General features: G+C 38.9%; 1 protein-coding gene across 1 annotated transcript in view; it reads right to left on the bottom strand.

Moving 5' to 3' along the window:
• The window catches only part of USP53 (ubiquitin specific peptidase 53), a 57,120-nt gene extending 36,139 nt beyond the window's left edge, over positions 1-20,981 (bottom strand). Inside the window, exons 1-6 of the mRNA XM_054029502.1 lie at positions 20,876-20,981; positions 10,799-11,547; positions 7,839-7,931; positions 4,046-4,180; positions 463-576; positions 296-378 (exon numbers count right to left, since the gene is read on the bottom strand). Of these exons, the coding sequence (XP_053885477.1) occupies positions 296-378; positions 463-576; positions 4,046-4,180; positions 7,839-7,931; positions 10,799-10,942 (569 nt within the window). The 5' untranslated portion in view covers positions 10,943-11,547; positions 20,876-20,981. The remainder of the gene's footprint in view (positions 1-295; positions 379-462; positions 577-4,045; positions 4,181-7,838; positions 7,932-10,798; positions 11,548-20,875) is intronic.
• Positions 20,982-22,344: the final 1,363 nt, after the last annotated feature.

Here is a 22,344-nt window from a genome sequence, read left to right as displayed (position 1 = left end):
TTTATTACGTCAAATTAAAGAGCAGTCAATTTAGAGCACTTCCTTGTTCAGTGACAGGTTAAACAAAAAGAAAGGCTAGTTTTGTACCATACCTTTGATTATGAATACCTCAATCAAATCCTCTCCACCCTCTTCTTTACTATCTAAAGAAGATTTTTTGGACCATTTATCATATGTCAATTTCAGCAAAGAAAAAAATGTACAAAATATGAACATAGAAATAATATACATGGGATTTTGCATTTTTGGGGGAGGGAGGAGGTGAACAGGGGAAATGAGGAGAAAAGGAACTTACCACAGGGCTGTTGTAGAAATGTAGCGCACAAATTCTGTAAAAGGCAAGGGATCTGATGACGCCCCACAACTACGACATACACACTGCAAGTAAACAAGATGTTTTCATTTTCACAAATTCATAATTTTGGAAATAAAACAGATAAAGTTGTAACACAAAGATCTTACCTGTTCATATAGTGTCATAGCAAACTTCTGATGAGTGATGCAGGATTTAGAAGTGCACATGTCTGTTTCACAGCTTGGCACAATGTGGAAATGAATTCTCTCAAGTATATTTTCCTAAAGGAAATGATGACATTGTAAATAGATGGATTTTGAATATTACCAGTAATGTGTTATTCTGGCCACTGATCCTGTTAGCTCCAGCAAATTTACCTCTTAACTGTTGGCAGGCAATTTGCATTGATCACTATCCTGGTTCATGACAGCCTATACCCAGTCAAAGTTTCTAGCATTAAGAAAACAGAACTGCAAAACAGAATGAGTGTTACCTGAGTGGCCTTCCAGACATGCAGGCTCCTTTGTAGAAAGTCAATTTATAGGCTGGGACCAAAGTTCTTTCTGCAAGAAGTACCTTAACGGTATACCTACACTGCAATATAAGCCCAGGCTCAGACTCAGGCTTGAGTCCAAACCTCCATTCCATCTATTCACAAATTGCTCCGATTCAGGTCAAGAGTCCTAGGGCCCTGCACGGGTGGTGGGTCTCAGCCAGAGTCAAGCCAGAATCCAAGCTCTCTTGCTCTGCAGTGTAGACGAAGCCCACTGGACTTGGGTCCCAAAAGTATCCCACAATCATAGAAACGTAGGGCTGGAAGGAACCTTGAGAAATCATCAAGTCAGCTGTGACAAGGACCAAGTAAACCTAGACCATCTTGACTGGTGTTTGTCCAACTTGTTTTTAACCTAATAGCTAATCTAAATCTCCCTTGCTGCATATTAAGCCCATGACTTCTTGTCCTACCTTCAGTGGACATGGAGAACAACTGATCACCATCCGCTTTATAATTCTTTGGGCCAACTGCCTTTGTCTTCTCTATCCCAAGAATCTCCAGTTGACTCCAGGGAAATGAAAGCAACCCCCCCACTAGTGTAGTTCACCAGTTTGGTGAGTCTGTGTTTAAACCATTGTCTTTTGGATGTGTACCAGTGCTGCTGGAAGAATCCATGCCTGCCACCCAAAATAGGAAAGGGGAGATTTAACACTATCATCATCTAGCTTGGCACACTCTACTGGCTTACTTTTGTTTCTGGGAGCCTTTCGATCTTTGGAAGAGAAACTTATAACAGGATCTCCTGGGAAGTCCACAGGGACCATCAAGATCCTGGTGAGGGAAGGAGAAAGAAGCAGATTTCTTCATACTGAGAACTGGCCTGCCAGAACTGAAGGAGACACACAGCACTTTCCTATGTTCAGAACCAGAGTTCTTCTGCCAGCAATATTACTTTGAGCAAGGAGGAAGCCAGAGCACTAGACTTTCAACTCTTCCACAGAGTTTCCAGATCTTCAGCATCAACCCCTTTCTTTGCTCTTGGATCAGGGAAAGGACTTCTCTTCAAGAAAACATTCACCGTCTTCCATCCACTGTCTCAGAATCCTTGAATGAACTGCCTTCCATCTGAGTAAAGATGGGAATACCTGGCAGGCAGACCCAGTACAAAGCCCCTTGATAGCCCTTCCTTCAGCATAATGACCCCTCCTAACAGTGCTTGGGGGATAAGGGGGGGGGTGAGGGGGAAGAGGAGGGAGGTTTAGGGTCTCATCTACTTAAATGATACCCTGTGAGGCAGACACTTCAAAGAGTGTCTTCTCATGGCAGGGTGAAGGTCCCACACAGCAGGTAACAAATACTGAAAAGTGTTGTTGCTTCATAGTGATGCTCTCTTCCAGTAAGGAGCTCACTAATCAGCTGCAAAGTATCTAGAAACTGAGGATACACCACATACTGCAGCAAGAAGGGTCACTGTTAAGTAGGCACAAGTTGTCTAACAGCTAGGGGGTGGAGCTAATCAAGCTAGAACCAAGAGGAACAGTGGCCCTGGCCCTGTTGCAGATGGAGTGCTCCTTGCAGAAAATTAATCACATGAATCAAAATGAAATACTATTAAGCTCGATACCAATAGCATCTCAGCAACCAATTACTGTAATTAGTTACTAGATCACTTCCATGCAATCAGGTATCAAATCAGCGCATTACATACAAGAAAGCTTTTCTAAGCAATCTTTTTCATTGCTTTTCAGAGTATGAGAAACAGGGCCAAATCCTCAGAATTCAATGGAGATGTGCCAATTTACACCAGTAAAGAACTTGGCTCATGTTTCAAAATGTCTTGTATCATCAATTTCATCATGAAATATGAAGGAGAGTAGTAATAACTTAAATGAAGTAATCAGTAATTTATTATAAAGCTACTCTGAAAATATTAACCATATTGGGACTGATAGAATGTTTACTTAACAGTCATGTAGTGCTACATGGACACAAGGTGATTCATTTTCACTAAGGAGCTTACAATCTAGATCAATTTACAAAAAACAAAAATGACAGTGTCAGCCATTCCCAAATTTGTGTGGGGAAAACATGAGTTGAAATACAATGAAGATACAAGTCAGCCATTCACTGAGTCACAAGCCATTAGAAACAATTTGAAGCTGTTGGTACAATAGCGTGCCCCATCAGGGATGACAGGATCTGTATGAAAACTGAAGACTATCTCTACATTAAAATTTTTCAGGGATCTCCCACCAATGAAATGAGGAGCTTTAGATGACACCATGGTAAAAAAGTCTATCTTTATCTATATTAGCATCCCCACCATTGGTTCTAGTACCTCTCTGGTGCTAAACAAACAATAGGAGGATTTCAGATAAATGCTCATGTAGGCAAATCTTAAGACAGATATATACTGTCTTAATTATATGGAGATATACCTCTCTCATAGAACTGGAAGGGACCCCGAAAGGTCATCAAGGCCCCTGCCTTCATCAGCGGGACCAAGGACCGTCCCTCACAGATTATTTTGCCCCAGATCCCTAAATGGCCCCCTCAAGGATTGGACTCACAACCCTGGGTTTAACAGGCCAATGCTCAAACCACTGAGCTAACCCTCCCCTCATGCGATCATACTTCAAATCTATCAGCAGACACCATTTCATGTTATGTAATATTTGAAGTCATTATCTTTTGTGGACAACCCTCACATATTAAATGACCTAAACACCAGGCAACTGAGTAGTTTACATGGCCAGTGAAATATTTCTTAGATGTGTGAACTATGTTTTAGTACATGAAATACAAACAGAAATGGCTACATCACATTTATTAAATCTAATGAAAATGTTAGTTTCTTTCACTGTGCACATCTCATTGATCAAGAGGATACTTTATTTCATTACATTAAAATGGCAACTCAGTTGGGTAATCTGAAGAGCACAGTTCAAGTTTCAGAACTGCTGACTGGGTTCAATGCTCTCTATATTGAGCAGCTTACTTTGTAAATTTTTGTACAAGATGGTACTTTCAACTGGAGCGGAGAAAAATCACTGGTGAAAGCATAATATCCTCTTGGTAAAAAAAATAATCAAACACTGTGTTGTGTTTATTTATTAAGGCCCTTGCACAGTAAATCCTTCAGGACCTATTTCACCATTCTGCCAGAGTTTAAATACAAAGAGCCAATTTGGCAACGTACCAAAACAAGAAAAACTCTTAACAAGAAACAAATTAACACCACTGTAAATACTCACAAAGCATTCTGCTGCATCATCCATTAAGCCAAGCTGAAAACGATGTTCATCTTTAAAGCTTTCAGCCAAGGCATGCCTCATATTATCTGATGGGAGTGCCTTTTCTCGACTGTGTTGAAACTGTGCAAATATTGTCTAGAAGTAAGTGAAATGATTGATAACTTCACTGACATTTTTTTCATATATCGTATCAGAACAGGCCAACAATTCATAAATAGATGTTACTGCTGAAAAGAAATTTAATACTGCATTTAATACAAAATCCTGTTTATCTATTTACCTGGGGCAAGTAAAAAATCCCATTAGCTATTTTTACCTATCCAATATTAAATGGATATAAAAACATACAATGGGGTAATTGTACATTTTGAAATTGATAGATCGTTTCCCTCCAAATCAATCCCATTTCTGTGTTTTTGCTGAGATGTGATCTATTATACAGTTTACTCTGACCGAGCTGAGCCATATCAATATAGAGCAGGCAAGCAGATTTTATGCTTGGCCTATTAAAATCATGAAAATGTACAGAACTGTGATTAATACTTATTCACTGCTTTTACATAGTCTAAAATTTGTAAGTTTACTTTATATCTTGGTCACTAAAATAGTTACCAAGCCATGCATAATCTATCAGTTTAGCTTTATGGCTGGTGAAATGGATGAAATGTTAGAGTAACTTGAGCATTATTTAATGAATGACTGATTTTGTAAAAATAATGTAAACAGGTAGATTATAAAAAGATACACCTCTCTAAAATGGTAAAGAAATATGCAAAACACTTGTTTGGAAATTACACACTTCCCCCGTTAAAGATAGCTATGATCAGCATCCAATTCATTTTGTTTTTTAACTAGAAGTTTGTATAGCGATACTGAAAAATACTATAATTAAGTCAGTTAACTGCAGAACCAGTGAAGGTTATAAGAAGCTGGGTCAGCTGACACTAGAGTTAAGTATACTGTGTGTGTTCTTGAAATAACTATGGGACAGACTTATTGAAGGTTACATAAAGACTAAATATCTCTGCTGGACTAAAGTTATTTGTATTCTCTGATCTAGTTATTCAAAGCTTAAAAAAAAAAAAAAAAAAAAAAAAACCACAATTGAGGGGACATGAAGTTAAGTAGTTGATATAATTTTTGGGACATTAAATAAGAGGCAAAAACTAAAGTGGTAGGTGAAGTCCATTCCCAAGAATTAGTTTTTGGCTTCAAATTTAGTCTTATAAGAAAAGCAACATCAAGTCTAAATAGTGATATTCTCCACTTCTTTGGCGTTCACAGTGATAATGTGTGCTCTGTCCAACAGATCTTCAGGTACAACAGTTAAGCTAGTCTTGGATGTTCATGAAAAAAAGATGATGCTACAATCAAAATGGCAGTACAATATTTAACTTCTCCCTTGCCCCTAAAACACCAATTACTATCTTATTACTTTGATAAAAATTACAAGCAAGGCCTCCAAAAATGGAGGTTAACATTTATAAAATCTAACAACGTTCAGTTCACTTTGATTTGTAAATATTTATCATGTGCCACCTCTATGCTCTGCATGCTGGTTCAGTTTTTGGTATCCATCAGAGTATTAAACGCAAGATTCTTGAGGTCCTGTATGAGAACAGGGTTTTTAATCATTTAAATGCCTTGCCACCTCCAAGAAACACAAGCAGTAGGAAAGATTGTATAGATATTCACAATCATGAACCAAAACAAAGATTTTTAGGTCTACTTTCAAGCCTACAAGCCTTTATAGAAGAACAGTTGTATAAATTCTGAGTGGAAAAATTCTGAACAGAAGAAATACAGAAACACTTTGGGAATTTCTCCCAAAACCCCCACACATAGGACAAAGTGTGTTCTTCCTATTCCCTTATTTTTACCCCTCCCATTTTGTTTTATTTTAAATCCCCCTCCATACCTCTAAACCCAAATCTGTTGTCTGATTTCCTTTCAACTACCTTTCATTCAGTCCTCATTTACACCATTCTAGTTCAGTTGTGCTGCACAGTATATAGTACTACTTGTTAAGAGTCACTCTGAAACCCACACAGCCCAAAGGAAATGCAGCTGACAACCAAGCTGTTCTGCTCCTTAACTGTGTGCTGTACACACACCTCGTACCACAAATTCAGCCAGTACAACAGATAGGTCTCTCCCAAAAAGCAGAGTGTACTTACTATGACAGACCCAGACCAGTGGTGTCCAGGAGTCTGGTTGAGGGCAAATATACTGGTCATTGGATGAGTAGTTTTCTGTTCCCTGAGTGACCAGAGCAAAAACTGCACTAGAGTAATCAGGAACCTGTTAAGGCAGGCAGGCTAATTAGGACACCTGGAGCCAATTAAGAAGCTGCTAGAATCAATTAAGGCAGGCTAATCAGAGCACCTGGGTTTTAAAAGGAGCTCACTTCAGTTTGTGGTGTGAGTGTGAGGAGCTGGGAGCAAGAGGCACAAGGATCTGAGAGTGAGAGAGAGAGAGTGTGCTGCTGTGAGGAGCACAAGTATTATCAGACACCAGGAGGAAGGTCCTGTGGTGAGAATAAGGAAGATGTTTGGAGAAGGGGGAAGTAGCTGTCATGCAGCTATTACAGGAGGCACTATAGACAGCTGCAGTCCACAGGGCCCTGGGCTGGAACCTGGAGTAGAGGGCAGGGCTGGGTTCCCCCAAACCTCCCAATTGACCTGGACTGTGGGTTCTTCCAGAGGGGAAGGTCTCTGGGCTGTTCCCCAACCCACATGGTGAATCTCTGAGCCAAGAAAATCCACCAATAAGCGCAGGACCCACCAAGATAGAGGAGGAACTTTGTCACATTACATACAAAGTAAATGGCAGAAAAGCATCTCTTTACTGAACAGTATTTTTCCCCATATTCCATGTTGTATCAGCTACTCTTACGTTCTACATATCGCTACCCATTCCACATGATCATATTGGAATCTCAAAGATGTGTTTACTGTGGACTTTCACAGTTAGCCAAGAACACACAAAGGAATAAAAATCCAAGCAAAGTGTGTGAGAGGTTTCCCCTTCCCCGCTTAAACTTACTTATTTGGCTATTTCACATCTACAGATATTTCCTCCAATGTTAAACATAGGCAATCAAATACTATAAAATAAAGAAGGCAGTATAAAAACATATACAGACTAGAACAGAACATTTGTTTATGAACTTGAAGTTTTGATGCAGTTTTAGATGGAAATGTGTCAGACAATAGTTAAAATATGCAGATTAGATGCTGATGTACAAACATGTAGCACTTATGAGCTTTATTTTAATTATCCAATAACTATGGTAACTGCTCACTGCTTTCAAGCTGGAAAAAACCCAAATACACTTAAAGTCGATTATTCAGTTACAAACGCATTAGAACTTATAAAACAGAGTTACTGTTTGAAAAGATATGATCAACACACTTAAAACAAAATTCCCAAACTGCAAACTGAAAGTTAATAATTAGCATAATACAAACTAATTTACAATACAAACTGTTTAAGTCATCTATATAAGGGACAAAAGTTGGAATTCACATTTTGTTTAAATATAAATGTATGTGCCTCTGCTACTTAGATGTGAACAAGATTTTGAAACATTGGTTGCAATTTCCATATACCTAGAGATCAACTCCTCATTAGTAAGGTCTCTCTCCACTGCTGACTGAATACATGTACCAACCATTAGTGTCTGAAAAGTACTACTTTATTCTGATGAAAATTAGTCTCCATGTCATGAAATGGATAGAAAAACTGGAAGTACAAATTGATTTAATTTCCATTTGAAATATTCAGTATTTACCTTTAAAGCACAAAATATGCAGGCATCTCCCTGACAGATATGTCCAGTTAGACCTCTTAAGCTCCGTCGGAATATGTCAAGCTGCCATAAAACCTACAAGAAAAATAAAGTGGAAAAGAAAATAAGGATTCTAGTCTAAGGATTTCTTACCTAAAAATATAAGATTAATTTAACCACATTTATTAGACTATTTTTTTAACTTTATATGGCATGTACAATGTTAGCATGATAATTACTACAATTGTTGTTTTTTTCCCCATTAAGACTAGCATTTGTGCCTTTCACACATGTATTCCCATGTGCAGAATTTTTTATTTTAAGAATAATGGTCCCTCATATTGCAAAAATGGAGAGGGGTGTAAGAAATATTTATAATTTGCTGAACAAGTGAGAACATACATTTATAAAGTGAGTGGCAAACACAGATGGGGTTACAGGAATTATGGTAAATAGAGATGGCAAAATGTAGATGGATCTTATCAGGGAAAATGCACGAAGTAGTAGAAGTCTTCCTCTGACTTTTTACTTTACTCCACCCTCCCAATGTACTCTTTCAAATGGAGAAAGAAGTGTAAACAATAAAACAATTGTTAGCTACAATTTTTGTATATTCACAACCCATACTGTACAATTTATCTTTTTATTACAAGGGCTGTTGAAAAATATTTGTCTTAACAGGTTAAAATAAAAACAATTCACTGAAATTTTTAAAGTTATGAGGCTTTCTAAATCTTTTCCTATATCTACCTTTTATTTTATGAAAACTAAGTTGCAGTGCTTGTGCAACAGATCAGAGTTCTCTTACAGAGACTGTGTATGGAGTGGGAGTGGCAAGCAGTTTTCAGGCTGAAACCTAACCCAGCAATAATAAAAAGGAACAATAAAAATTCTGTCTATATAGATGCAAAAATGAATAAAGTACATTTGAAAACAAAGTCAGAGTACAAAGCACTTTTAAAGATCGGAGGAAGGGGAAGGGACGAAAAAAACAACCCACTCTCCTCCTCATAAAAGAACATTGTTGCCAATTATCTCTCCACCGAATCAACATCTGTGGATTGGTGGGTGGTAGGACTGTCTGAAACTGTAACTAAAAAATGGACTTTGGGTTTAATTTTAGGCACTCTAAGGGAAAAGCAAAACTAAACTGAATATAGGTCAGGTTGTTCCGGTTAAAATGAATGTAAAGCAGCATATTCATTCTGCTGTATCCATACTATTCCCTGTTTTAAATACAAATACAACCAGACAATTTAAAAATAGTAACATTTTGACAGCTGGCATAGATCCACTGATGCTGCGAACCCTTTGTCAAAGGACATAATTAACACCATAATCTAATGAGTACTGCAATGTACTTATGCTGGTATGATCTAAAAGGCTACATATTGTTTGTGTGTGTTAGTTTTTTTACATGAAACTGTTCTACAATAGATCTCACTAAAGTGTAGTACAACAAGAGACAGATGTTCCCCTTCACCGTTTTTAAAGCTAATGTAAATATTAACAGGAAAGATGCCCTACAGCAGGATAATTAAGAATAAACAGAAAACACAGCAATATGCAATTTAAAAATTGAATTTCACTTGAGATCCAACACTACTCAGACTGATTTTTGTTGGTATTCTGCCCACTGGCAACATGGGAAAGGTTATCGTCTACTATGGAACTAGGTTTTCTCCCACACTAACAAGGGCTTTTTATTGGGCTGGCATCAAAGTTAGGAGAATAATATGCACTTGTGGTACTAATCTACAGAACATAAAAAATAACCCTATATTTAGGAACAAATAGCTGCCCTCTGAAAGGAAGTTTATCACCATACAGCATCCCAGGAGAATGCCTTTAAGCTTAATTTATGGTGAATTTTGAGACCTATGATGGTATTTAGAATTTTTTTTAGAACTATAGATCATCTATAAACATGGAAGTATGTAGCAAGACATACACATGTAAGAATTGGCTTTTTAAAATATATGCTTTTATACAGTGAAAGCAAACCTATGTTTTATTTCCTTGATAAGAAGGGAATATGGAACAAGTTTCTGATCATAGATACTATATAGATTTGTTGCTATATACACATGCCTGAGATTGAATCAGGTCTTTGATCAAAAAATTCATAATAAAATAGAATTCAGTCCAAGATACTAACAAAAACAATTTGGATTAAGCACCATAGATTTATATACTAAATTCTCAAGTGATAGTAGTTGAGGTAAAAGAAAATGCCTGGTCCAATTAAGAAAATTGTCTAGTACACTTTGTGAATTAATATGACTACAAACATTTCCTGCCCAACATATTAAAAAAGAGTTTTAAAAATTCAGTGTGGACATTACAAGTGGCTTGCTACCAGATTTGAAGGGAAAGACAAGTGTCTGTTCCTGAAACTTGCAAATAAAATGGTAGACCAGATATTTAAGTGTCACTGTTCATTATAATTTGAAAAGTATATGCTAACTCCTTCGGATTAATCTACACCAATTAAGAGAAATGCATAAAACACTAGTACCATAGCTTCCCGTTTCTTTCATTTACCCAATCTTCCACAATCTATTTTGTTAGCAAAGTAAAAGGTTTTGTAACAGCCCTAATCCATTCTTAAAGGACAGATGCCAATTAAGCAGATTTTCAAAAATTTGCTACTTGTAAAATATGCACCATTTGTTCAGGAAAGTAATGTGTTCTTACAAATGAGAAAGCACTACTGTGGTTTTAGTAGGAGTGCACCTGGCATCGTTATCAACAGATTAAGAAAACATGACCACAGTCAAAACCATTAAATGAAAAACTTACTGTACTTCTGCAGTGCAAGAAGCATATACATTACACAGAGGCTTTAATAGCCTTTCAAAAAGAACAGATACATGTTCATAATACAAATACATTGCTGTAAACATCAGCTTGTTTACAAAAAAAATAAAAAAAGTGTAAAAGTGGTGACAATCTTTTCTTACCTGTACAGCACTGTTTAGAAAGCAACTATTTTGTCCTGGCTCATTTAACAAGCCTTTGGTAGGGGCCAAGGACAACATACTTCCAGGCTGATACACTTTTCCAAGGTTACCCGCAGGCTTCCGCAAGAACTTTGCCCACGCCATTATTTTTTTTAAAATGTATATAAAAATCAAGCTCTTTGCACTTTTAATATTTTTAAGGATATGACAAGTATAAGGCAAAGAAGAACTTATGAGAAGTGCCTTAAAGTCATGGCATTCTGTTCAGATAGTACAAAGGCATCCACTTAAAGAGTTTGTCTTCTGCAGCTGTTGGCTATTTATCGGGAACAGTCTGTCAACTAGATTTGTAACCCCACAAAAAGTTTTTTTAGTCTCCAAAGTTACAAAAGAATGAAAAACCCATAAAACTAATGATGTCCTGTTAAAATTAAGATATTCTGAAAGTCCATCTTTGTTAGAATGAAAGTTCTTGCTGAGCATGTCACCCAGTATCTGACTTTTTCTTCTAGGGATGTCTTTGAAACAAAGTATTACTGCAAAACATGAATTGGGAAAGAATTCTTAAATGCTATGGCCTTAATACATTACAAAAATAGAAAATTCTTGTCTGGTATTATATTGCTGTTCTCTCATTTCCTTGAGTCTTCCTTTTCCTTTTAACAGCATAGGCTCTCTCCCCCATGGTCCATGAAATATATTCCAGTATAGAAAACTCCATATTTTATTTCATTATTTTCCCAGCAAATCTGCAACAGAGGAAAAAAAATGTTTTAAAATAAGTTCTTTAGAACAGTATATTAAGAGAACTCGGATGAATAAAACAAGGTAACAATTAAAGGTAAATGGAGTTTCATAGAGAGAGAGGAGTTAAAGACATCATTAAATGGAAAAAGTGTTAAGACAGAAAGGTCAATTTGATATGGTTCAGTATTCATCATAGTCCAGATATTATTTTCTATCAGAGACCATAATCAGATTAAAGGTGCTGACTTCTGTCAACACTAAGTGTCATCTTATATGAAACCATAGAGCACAGTTGCATAAAATCTGTTTTTTCTCACTTAGGATCTCAAAGTTGAATTAATATTGGGTTGCCTTTGATAAACTGTACATCATCACTACTCAGTAAAGGTTTTGATTTGCTAATCCTAACGTTTGTATATGTGTGAAATATCTACTAAATATTTCTATGTTTTTAAAGAAAAGTTAACTAAACAGATGATAGGGAGGAATTTACTTGATACCAGGCCATACTGTATTCTCATTTCATATTATTGAATATGAACATCTTGAAAAACATGTATTTAATAATATGGCAATTGGGTTAGCTGAGTTTCTCCTAAATTTTGTACCAATATCAACAGAACTGGCCACCTGAGACCTCTGTTGTCACACCTACTGAATCTTTGCATCAGTTCTGGCTTCTCAGTTTACAGCCACGAAAGTTGTTACTCTTGTATATACATTATATGACAGTAAGAAGGTTATTACATATTCACAGCCAACATTTTAAGCTCAAAGTACTGGATTATCCATTTAGGTCTGCAACACAAAGGTCACTGGCATACTTATGCCATACTATAACTTACTTATTTCCGATAGTAGACCAAAAAACCCCAAGGATTAGCTGCTAGGCAAGAAGAGTTAAAAGTCATGTGTATAGAAAAGAGAAAAGGAACCAGGGGTAAAAGTCCTTGATGGCAGTGAGGCCAAAAAGCCAGAATTTCACCCCAGATCTTAAAATGCACATAAATAAGCTACTAAAAATAATATACTAACAGTTTTGAAAGAGCAGCTTCATCCCTATAATCATCTTTTCCCCTGTACTGTGGCAACCTTAAAGGTCATGTAAATGCCAATTAAGGATTACAATTTTTGTTTAGAATGCTGTAAAGAACAGATAATTGTTTCATCCAACTATGTAGTCCCAACAAACATTGTTATGGCTAAATAATTCAACATCTTTTAAACTGTACAGAAAATGAGGCCTCACACAGAACCAAAAATATTTGCCTTTCAAAAGCATCCCTAATGAGAAAAATCTTTGCACCCTTAAAATTATCTCCCTTTTTATTCCTAGACTTCTTCCCACCCGAATGCCCCATCATTAAAGAGCATATTGGAACTCTGTGTTAGTAAGAATCAATAACTGGAACTTCACCAAAAGTCTGTGTTGACCAGTGCATAACCCCATGATTTTTGTTTACAGATGTTACTGTATCTCAACCATAAGTAATTTGATCTTAAAAATGCAGGAAACAAGAAGCATGATCCACAACTGAATTGAACAAAGAACTTGAGATTTAAATATCAAATTTAAATCTCTATTTAAAAACAACCTCAAAGTCCATGGTAATAGGTTATTACCAAAAAGTGATGATTTCATTTTCATTAAGATTACTGAAATATACCCAGAAGAAAAAAGCTACAATTGAATAAAAATTGTGAATGCATAACAGTTTAAGAAAACAAAACACCTGAAAGTGAGAGAATTCTAAGGAGAGATTCTTCTAGTGAAAAAGTATCCTTTGTTACATAATTGCCATTCTTCCAAAAATGAGCATATGCAATTTAAGCAAAGGAATACAGAAGTGAAGGTAACTGCATAGCACAGATGAAAAAGGACTTCTGAAGCCAAGGCAGGCAGAAATGACAACAGATATGCACATCATCATTAAAGAATTTAAAATTTCTAACAAGAATTTTTGCTACAGTTGGAAGCTTTACTGTGAAATATAAATAGATAATAATGGAATACTGCACTGAGGAGGAGTTCAAAGAGGATAAACATAAGTTTTCGTGGGTATCTGAAGAAGTGAGGTTCTTACCCACGAAAGCTTATGCTCCCAATACTTCTGTTAGTCTTAAAGGTGCCACAGGACCCTCTGTTGCTTTTTACAGATTCAGACTAACACGGCTACCCCTCTGATACTGCAGAGATGAGTTCACCTTTATTGTAGAAAGTTGCATTATGCCAGAAGAGCAAAGCTGTCAACCACAGTCTTCATTCCAGAGCTTTTGGCAGTCTTTCAGATACCCTGAGCCCATGTAACTGAGTACCTTAAAGATAAGGGCTGAATCCTTGTACTTGACCTGATATTCTATGGTAAGCCAGTGTATGGATTGGCAAATAGGACTGGTGTGTTTGCAGTAAGCCAGTGTTACTGAGGAGACAATGCTGCAGTATTCTATACCAGCTGAGTTTCCTAAGCACTGAAAGCTTCATGCAAAGATATGCTACATTGCCGTAGTACAGTCAAGATGATGAAGGCATGAACAACTGAGGACAGGTCATCGATCACCAGGAAAAGATGGAGTCTCCTAGCCAGGTGGTAGGAAAATATTACTCGTGGATGCTGCTAGGCGACAGCTTTGCATCAGTGAAGAATCCAGGAGTACTCCTGAACAACAGACTAATTTGTATCAGAGGGATAGCCGTGTTAGTCTGAATCTGTAAAAAGCAACAGAGGGTCCTGTGGCACCTTTGAGACTAATTTGATCAATTGTGGGTGAGTACCTTCAACTAATGGAGACTGCATTGTGGCTGCAAACTCTTCAAAATGCTTTCCTCACCCCATTAGAATAGAATAATAGAAATGTAGGGCTGAAAGGGACCTCAAGAGGTCATTCTAATCCAGGGGTTTTCTTTCTGAGATCCCCTCCCCAACATGCTATAAAAACTCCATGGCCCACTTTGTGCAACAATAGCTGGGTTTCTACATATAAAAGCCAGGGCCGGCGTTAGAGGGGTAGCAAGCAGGGCAATTGCCTGGGCCCCCCATGCCACAGGGGCCCCCACAAAGATACACTGCTCAGGCTTCAGCCCCAGGCGGCGGGGCTCAGGTACCTGGGCTTCAGCCTCATGCAGTGGGGCTTCGGCTTTCTGCTCTAGGCCCCAGCAAGTCTACTGCTGGCCCTGCTTGGAGGCCCCCCTGAAACCTGCTTGAGGCCCCCTTGGGCCCCAGACTCCTGTTTGAAAACTATTGATCTAATCCATCTCCCCTCGAGCTGGCAGAGTTAAGTATACCTAGACCATTCGTGACAAGTGTTAGTCTAACCTGTTCTTAAAAAACATCAACCGATGGAGATTCTACAACCTCCCTAGGTAATCTGTTGCAGAGCTTAACTATCCCTCTAGATTAAATATGCCTAGTTTTTTCAACCCTTCCTCATCATATTTGTTGCTCTCCTCTTGCCTCTCTCCAATTTGTTCACATATCTGTTAAAATACAGTGCCCAAAACTGGACAAAGTTCTCCATCTGAAGCCTCACCAATGCTCAGTAGACAACAGCAATTTATCTTCCTAGGTCTTACATGCAACATTTCTGTGAATACAGAATAACATTGGGCTTTTTTTTTTTGGGCACAACAGAACCACACTGTTGACATTCAATTTGTGATCCACTACAACCTCCCGATTTTTTTCCAGCAGTACTACTGTCCAGCCGGGTATTTCTCATTTTGTAATTGTGCATTTGGTTTTTCCTTCCTAAGTGTAGTACTTTGCACGTGTCTATTGAATTTCGTCTTATTTATTTCAAGCCAATTCTCCAACTACTCTTTGAGTACAGTCTTTCAACCAGTTGTGTACCCACTTTAAAGTAATGGTCTAGATGAAGTATTACCCTAGTCTGCTTATGGGACTGTGTCAAAAGCTTTACTGAAGTCCAGATGTCATGTTTACTGCCCCCCCCCCCCCCCCCAATCCACTATGGTTTGGCAGAATTTGTTCCTGATCAAATCAATGCTGGCTAATACCTATGACCTTATTATCACCACCCAGGTTTGAACAAACTTTTATAATTTTGTTCTAGTATTTCTCAGGGAATCAAAAAAAGTTAGTCTAACTGGCCTATAATTGCCCAGTTCCTTCTTAGTCCCCTTCTTGAAGGCAGAGCTATGCTTTTTGCTCCATCCAGTCCTCTGGGACTTCACCCATTCTCCATGAGGTCTTCAAAGATAAACACTAATGGTTGCTTTGGCAAGTTCCTTAAATACTCTAGGGTGAATTTCATCTAATTTACATATTCTTTAACCTGTTCCCCTATTCTGGCCCAAGAGTCTTCACCCTTGTTAACATTGTGTTAAGCATTAATTGAGTTAAACATTAATCACCTTTTTAGTGAATACCCTGTATGTTGCTTGGGTTCAGCTTCAATCAACTATTCTTCATCCACAAACCAGTCTTTTCCAAGCACTGGACCATCCTAGTGGTAGTGGTAGTGGTACAGTCATACATAGCAAAGGGTAAATCTCATCTGCATAGTGCTAGCACTTGCCTTTGCAATGTCCAGAATTTTGTGATGCATAATGTACTGAACTCCAGAAATGCAGGTGGGCATAGGTGGAGGAAGCTTGTGATGAGGTGACAATGAAGCCTCTTGTCTATGAAAGAAAAGTTGTGCCACTAACTTAATCAATTTAGAAAGAGTTAATTAATTCAGTGCACACATTTCAGTTTAAGAGTGACTATTATCAATTTAGCTTTTATCAACTTAAGCTAAATTGAAAAGGCAGAAAAAAAATAAGTGTGTCAACACAAGAGGGTGCACTATAACAGTTTCTAAATTGATTCAGTTAAATAAGTCCACGTTCTAAGATCTAAAATGACAAGGAATAAGAAAAGGCAACAACCAAATTCATTGTTAGGGAAAGAAGAGAAGAGGAAAGAAATTAAATTAGTTTAATTTGGAATGGGGAAATCAGACTGGAATTTTGGCTTGTGATTTAACGATATCATTACAGATACTGTCATTTTTTCTGCTAGAAGCAAATGACAAATCTGCAATCAAGACAAGCTGAATTTCAGTGTTCTCTGCAGCATTTAAGCTGCCATTAAAACAAAAATTCTCGTCCTGGTTATTTGGTCTTTGTACTGTGGTAGTGGCTCAAGGCCCCAATCTAATCTCTTTCCAAATGTGAAACAACCGAGCGATGCCTCTTCTTGAAACTACAGAATGAGACAAACCATTTACTCTGGAGGTGTGAACCTCATTCACCTCAATAGGATCTTAACTCAAAAGTCAATTGAGAACAGTAACCAAAATATTTAAGTTTCATTTCAAGTGCAGATCCAGTCTACTATGAACTACATTAAGTTTGTCATAACAACTGGTCTGATTTGTAACAGTAATAATATCCAAGTAGTCTACTTTAATGCAATCACTGTGGGTATGTCTACAGCAGGGAGATGGGTTTTCCAGCTCAAGTAGACATACACGTACTAACTCGGCTTAAACTAGCACCTAAGAATAATGGTGTGACTGAGGCAGCATGGGTGGTAGCTTGGCTAACCACCCAAGTGCATACCCTTGAGGGTCAGGTGGGATGATTAGCTGCCAGTATACAATCAGTCCAAGCTCCCGCCCTTGCTGCTACAGCCACCACACAACTATTCTTAAGCACTAGCTCGAACAGTTGTTGTGTGTACGTGTACCTGAGTTGGGAATCCCATCTCCCAGCTGCTGTGCAGACATACCCTACAACAGCTGTCACTCTTATGTTAGGTTTGAATAGGAAACCACACACCTCAAGCTTTTGAGCAAAATATTGGCTTAGAATACCAATTCTGTTCCCCAAGTCCCTGTCAATGCAAAACAAAACTACCATTGAAATAGGGAATCAATAGCATGTTAAATCTATTTAAGGTAGTTATTCTCACATTGGAACTTCTATGTTCTACCCTAAACTGATAATGTAACACCAATTTTCCATTTGTTTACTTTGAACAGAAATGAAGATTACAGTTCTATGATTTACAAAGTAGCATAACACATTTCATTAGGGATCTACTTTAGAAATACCCATCACTGGAATGCTGAGCAAAATTTCCCCAAAGCAACAGGTCATCTTTGAATTTTGTCATAGACAAATTTCCACTTAATTCAAAATATCAGCATGCAATTTAGTACAACAGCGTTCACCAAAGTCTCTTAACAACCTCTTTCTGTTCAAGTCTCAGAATTGGTATTCTTTGCCTTCCTTGCACAGTCAACTGTATTCAACCCAGTTAACCATGCTCTCATTTGAAATTTTGTCCTGCCTGGGCCCTTATTCTATCTTCCTGCCTCTCTAATCATTCACCATTTTGGTCTAAGGATCATGCTCATCCCCATTCTAGCTTTCAGTGCAGGTTTAACAGGCTCCATTCTTGGCCCCCTCCTCTTTTCATACCCCATCCTCTTTTGCAGATTTCATTCGAAGACATGCCTTTATAACTAATCTTTACACTGATGATTCACAAGCCTATCTAAAATATTGGCCTGTCTGACATTCTTGTCGATACCCAGCCAGTTTTGGCTATGTTGAGCGTAATCTTCCCTCTACAAGCTCTCCCCACTTACACCATCATCCCCCCTCAGGTTTGTAATCTGGGAATCCATCTTTGACTCAGACCACTTTCTCAACATGTGGAAGGGGTCTAAATCAGGGATAGGCAACCTATGGCATGCGTGGCCTTCGGCACGCAAGCTGATTTTTAGTGGCACTCACACTGCCTGGGTCCTGGCCACCGATCCGGGGGGGGAGAGGGGAGGGAGCTCTGCATTTAAATTTAATTTTAAACGAAGCTTATTAAACATCTTAAACCTTTTTCAAACACTTTTTAAATCCTTATTTACTTTACATACAATAGTTTAGTTATATATTATAGACTTATAGAAAGAGACCTTCTAAAAATGTTAAAATGTATTCCTGGCATGCAAAACCTTAAATTAGAGTGAATAAATGAAGACTCGGCACACCACTTCTGAAAAGTTGTCAACCTCTGGTCTAAATCTTGCCACTTCTTCCTGCACAACATATTTAAGGTACTTTCCTCTCTGTCCATACAGCTAAAACTCTGGTTCAGATTCTCATTTTACAGCTTCAGTACTATAACATCTCCTCTTTTTGATCCTCACAAATGCCAGGAAACTGAGGAAAATGTAGTTCAACTAATCAGATATTAGTACAAACCATTTCTCATTTCCATAAGTAACATCGCAAAAGATTCTTCTGCACCAGGTACCATCAGTTGTTCAGAGTATTCTTGTGAAGCTTGAGATGCTTTATGTGAATACTAATGTAATCTTTGTATTTAATACTGATTTTTTATTTGTGTATGTATTTATACACACACACACACACCCTTATGAGGAGGCTTTCTACAGAATTCTGTTAAAAATGTTAATATATTTAATACATGTTGAAAAACTGTGTGTATGACTGATCCAGTGAAGTATAGCCTTAAAAGAGTTATTACCTACAATACACATATATAAACAAAAATAGTTGTTGATAAAAATGTTGATTTTACTAATAATATTGTTTACTTTTGTTATAAAAAACTTTATTGGTAACAAATAGCACTACTGTGGTTAATCAACCTGTAAAACTTTACTTTTCAAAACACAGTATGAACTCACCCTTTTAATACCTCAAATTATGCCTTCATTTCATTTCAAGAATAGGATAGTAAAACAGAAATGCGTCAACCATGTTTAGATTCACAAGTGTACAGTAATTTCAATACATAATCCAAAGTAGCCTCTGGGGACTTAATCATGCAAAAGATTTATGCTTAATTTTTTGCACTCTGAATGGTCCCATTGACTTCAAAGTTAAGTAAGTTCATAAATCTTTATGGGCTTAGGATGTAAGTAAATATATTTAGCAGATGCTACATGTTTTCTTTTATGAAGCACACCAGGAAAAAGATGATTTATGCAGAGAATGGACAATACAACTAAATTTCCCATATTTGTTCTTAAAGGGTCTGAAAAGCTTGTCAGACAATGAAAATGCACAGAAAACCAAATATGTCCAATTAAGGAATAAATTTACATAACTTCCACATCTGAGGCACTGAACATGCAGTTCACACTGCTTCTGAAACATTTTTTGTATAAAGGAAACTATCTAGGAGCATCCGAAGAAGTGGGCTGTAGACCACGAAAGCTTATGCTCTAATAAATTTGTTAGTCTCTAAGGTGCCACAAGTACTCCTGTTCTTTTTGCGGATACAGACTAACACTGCTGCTACTCTGAAACCTATCTAGGAGCTGTATATTATGCTACAAGTGATCAAATTTCAAGCAGTGGAAATCCACCCTATTATACCTATACTTGCATTTCCTGTTTTCAAAGAATGTTTACAACAGGTCCATAAAATATTACTTAATATTTAACCTAGCTGTCACATGCCTTTTAACTTTGCATTCTACATTTACATACATAAATATGAGCTTGCATTGATTGAATATTACAGTCAGTCAATCACATTAGGGGGGGACATAAACCAGTACGTTTGTTTATAGGAGTTGTAGTAACATATAAAGTAAACATCTTTTTTTAAATGTTTTAAGGTAAAAACACCACTGTTCTCAATTTAGAGGGCAGCGTAGCATTTAATCTCTCGTTGCACCACCAATGCAACAACACTATCCCCCCGCCATATATGCCGTTTAACAAAACAGCCACATGAAAACCAACGAATGACCAGAAGCATCGCCTGGAGAGGCTTTATATGCAAAATATTTACCCCGAGACGTTCGCATCTATTTAGAGTCGGGGTGGCACTAGCAACTTAAAGACATTTTAGCAACTGATCAACCCGCGGTGGGAGAAGGGGATGGGTGGAAGGACGCCTGACATCAAAGGGGGTTAGAAAACAGGTGGCGAGGTGTGTTCAGGGTCCGCGAGGCTGGTTAGCACCACGACAGTCAGGGTCATGCAACTGTAATGTCCCCCCACCCCACGCCACCCCGACACACAGTCCCCACCGCCGGGCAGAGCGGGGGCAGGCGGCTGCGGTCGGCAGGTCCCCTCTCTCCGCGCACACCGCGCCGATCGCGGCCACCCCTGGCCCCCCTACAGGGACAGGGCGAATCCCCGGAGCAGGCGGACCGACCCCCCGCGCCAGGACTGATCCCCCCCCGCCGCCGCCGCGGCCGCCCCACCCCGGGGCCAGCGCTGCCCCCGCAGCTCCGGGCGCCGCAGCCTGGCCCCAGGACCCCCTGCCTGGACTGGCGGAGTTGCCGCTCGCCCCCGCTCCGGCTGCAGACCCGCCCCACCAGCGGCTCCAGCGGACTCACCTCCAGCCCCGGACGGCCCCGCACGCAGCACCCGTTTCTCTCGGCCCCGGCCCCGGCCCGGTCGCGACTCGGCTCCGCCCCGCCCTCGGCTGGTAACTTTCTTCCAATGTTCGGCGACTGGCGCGTGACCGCTTAGGTGGCTTGGCGGCGCGCGCCCGAGAGCCGGCGGCGCAAGGGGAGGGGGGAGCACGTCTCAATAGCCCGGATCTTCACAAACCACTACGACCTCCAGCGCGCGCCGCAGGTGAGGTAGACGCGGTCTTCGCAACCCGGGAGAGGAGGGGAATTGAAAGCACCCCGACGGCGATTGGAAGAGCAGGGGAGTGACGCCATGAGAGAGACTTATGGGTGGGTGTGTCTAGCAGCGTGGAGCAGCGCATGCGTGGTTAGTACCTGTGACTAAAAAATTACTCAATAGTGTTTAAATCGCAAGACTTTGCACATTCCCTCTCCTGCCCCCTATATGTTAAGGCAGGTGGGGCCCAGAGGGTGGACTCTGCTCCCAACCATCAGGGCAAAGGACTCTGGCGTGGAAAGGGCTTTGTTACTGATTAATATTACGCTCAGGATGGAGTGGTAGCAAAGACAGACGCACACCGTTTGTCTAGACCAGAGCTGGTGATCCAGCCTTAAATCATTGATTGTCAATTAACTTGACTTAACTAACACACTTGTAAATTCAAGCCTGGACAAACCCTGTCTATGTTCAAACGTATCAGAGGGGTAGCCGTGTTAGTCTGAATCTGTAAAAAGCAACAGAGGGTCCTGTGGCACCTTTGAGACTAACAGAAGTATTGGGAGCATAAGCTTTCGTGGGTAAGAACCTCACTTCTTCAGATGCAAGCTTATGCTCCCAGTACTTCTGTTAGTCTCAAAGGTGCCACAGGACCCTCTGTTGCTTTTTATGTTCAAACGGGATCACAACTCTCCTCTATATATAGTCACAAGGGCCTTTGTTGAGGAAGTTTTAGCCCTTCTTTTTTCCTTCTATATATTTGTAAAAACACTTCTTATTCCACTTACCCCTTTGGCTAGCATCAATTTAGTGCTCAATTCTGCATTACTTCACTAGGATGCCACAAAGATCTGTGGATCCCAAAGCAGGATTAGTGAGCTTATTCTGAGTTTTTGCTTATCTTTTCTCTGTGTATTCTTATTTTGTTGCTTATGACTTTTTCCAGTATAAATTTGTTCTTACTTTCTGATTTTTGAGATGTCCCTCATGAAGCCATATTGGCTTATACCCATTTCTTCTAGTCTTTCTTCACAGAGGAAATCTAGTCTGTTGGGCTTTAATTATGGTATATTTTAAGATTCCCTGCCATTTTTCAGTCTGGAGAATTTTAATACAACTTTCACACTATTTAGACTGAGAATGACACAAGTGGCACAGGAACCCTGAAAGGAACTAAAAGGAGAGTTTTTTAAAACTAGAATAAGTGGTACAAACTCATAACAGTACTATAGGG

The sequence above is a fragment of the Malaclemys terrapin genome, chromosome 5 (assembly GCF_027887155.1).
Source record: "Malaclemys terrapin pileata isolate rMalTer1 chromosome 5, rMalTer1.hap1, whole genome shotgun sequence".
In the NCBI taxonomy this organism is placed as follows: domain Eukaryota; kingdom Metazoa; phylum Chordata; order Testudines; family Emydidae; genus Malaclemys; species Malaclemys terrapin.
This window is presented reverse-complemented; position numbering and strand designations above follow the sequence as displayed.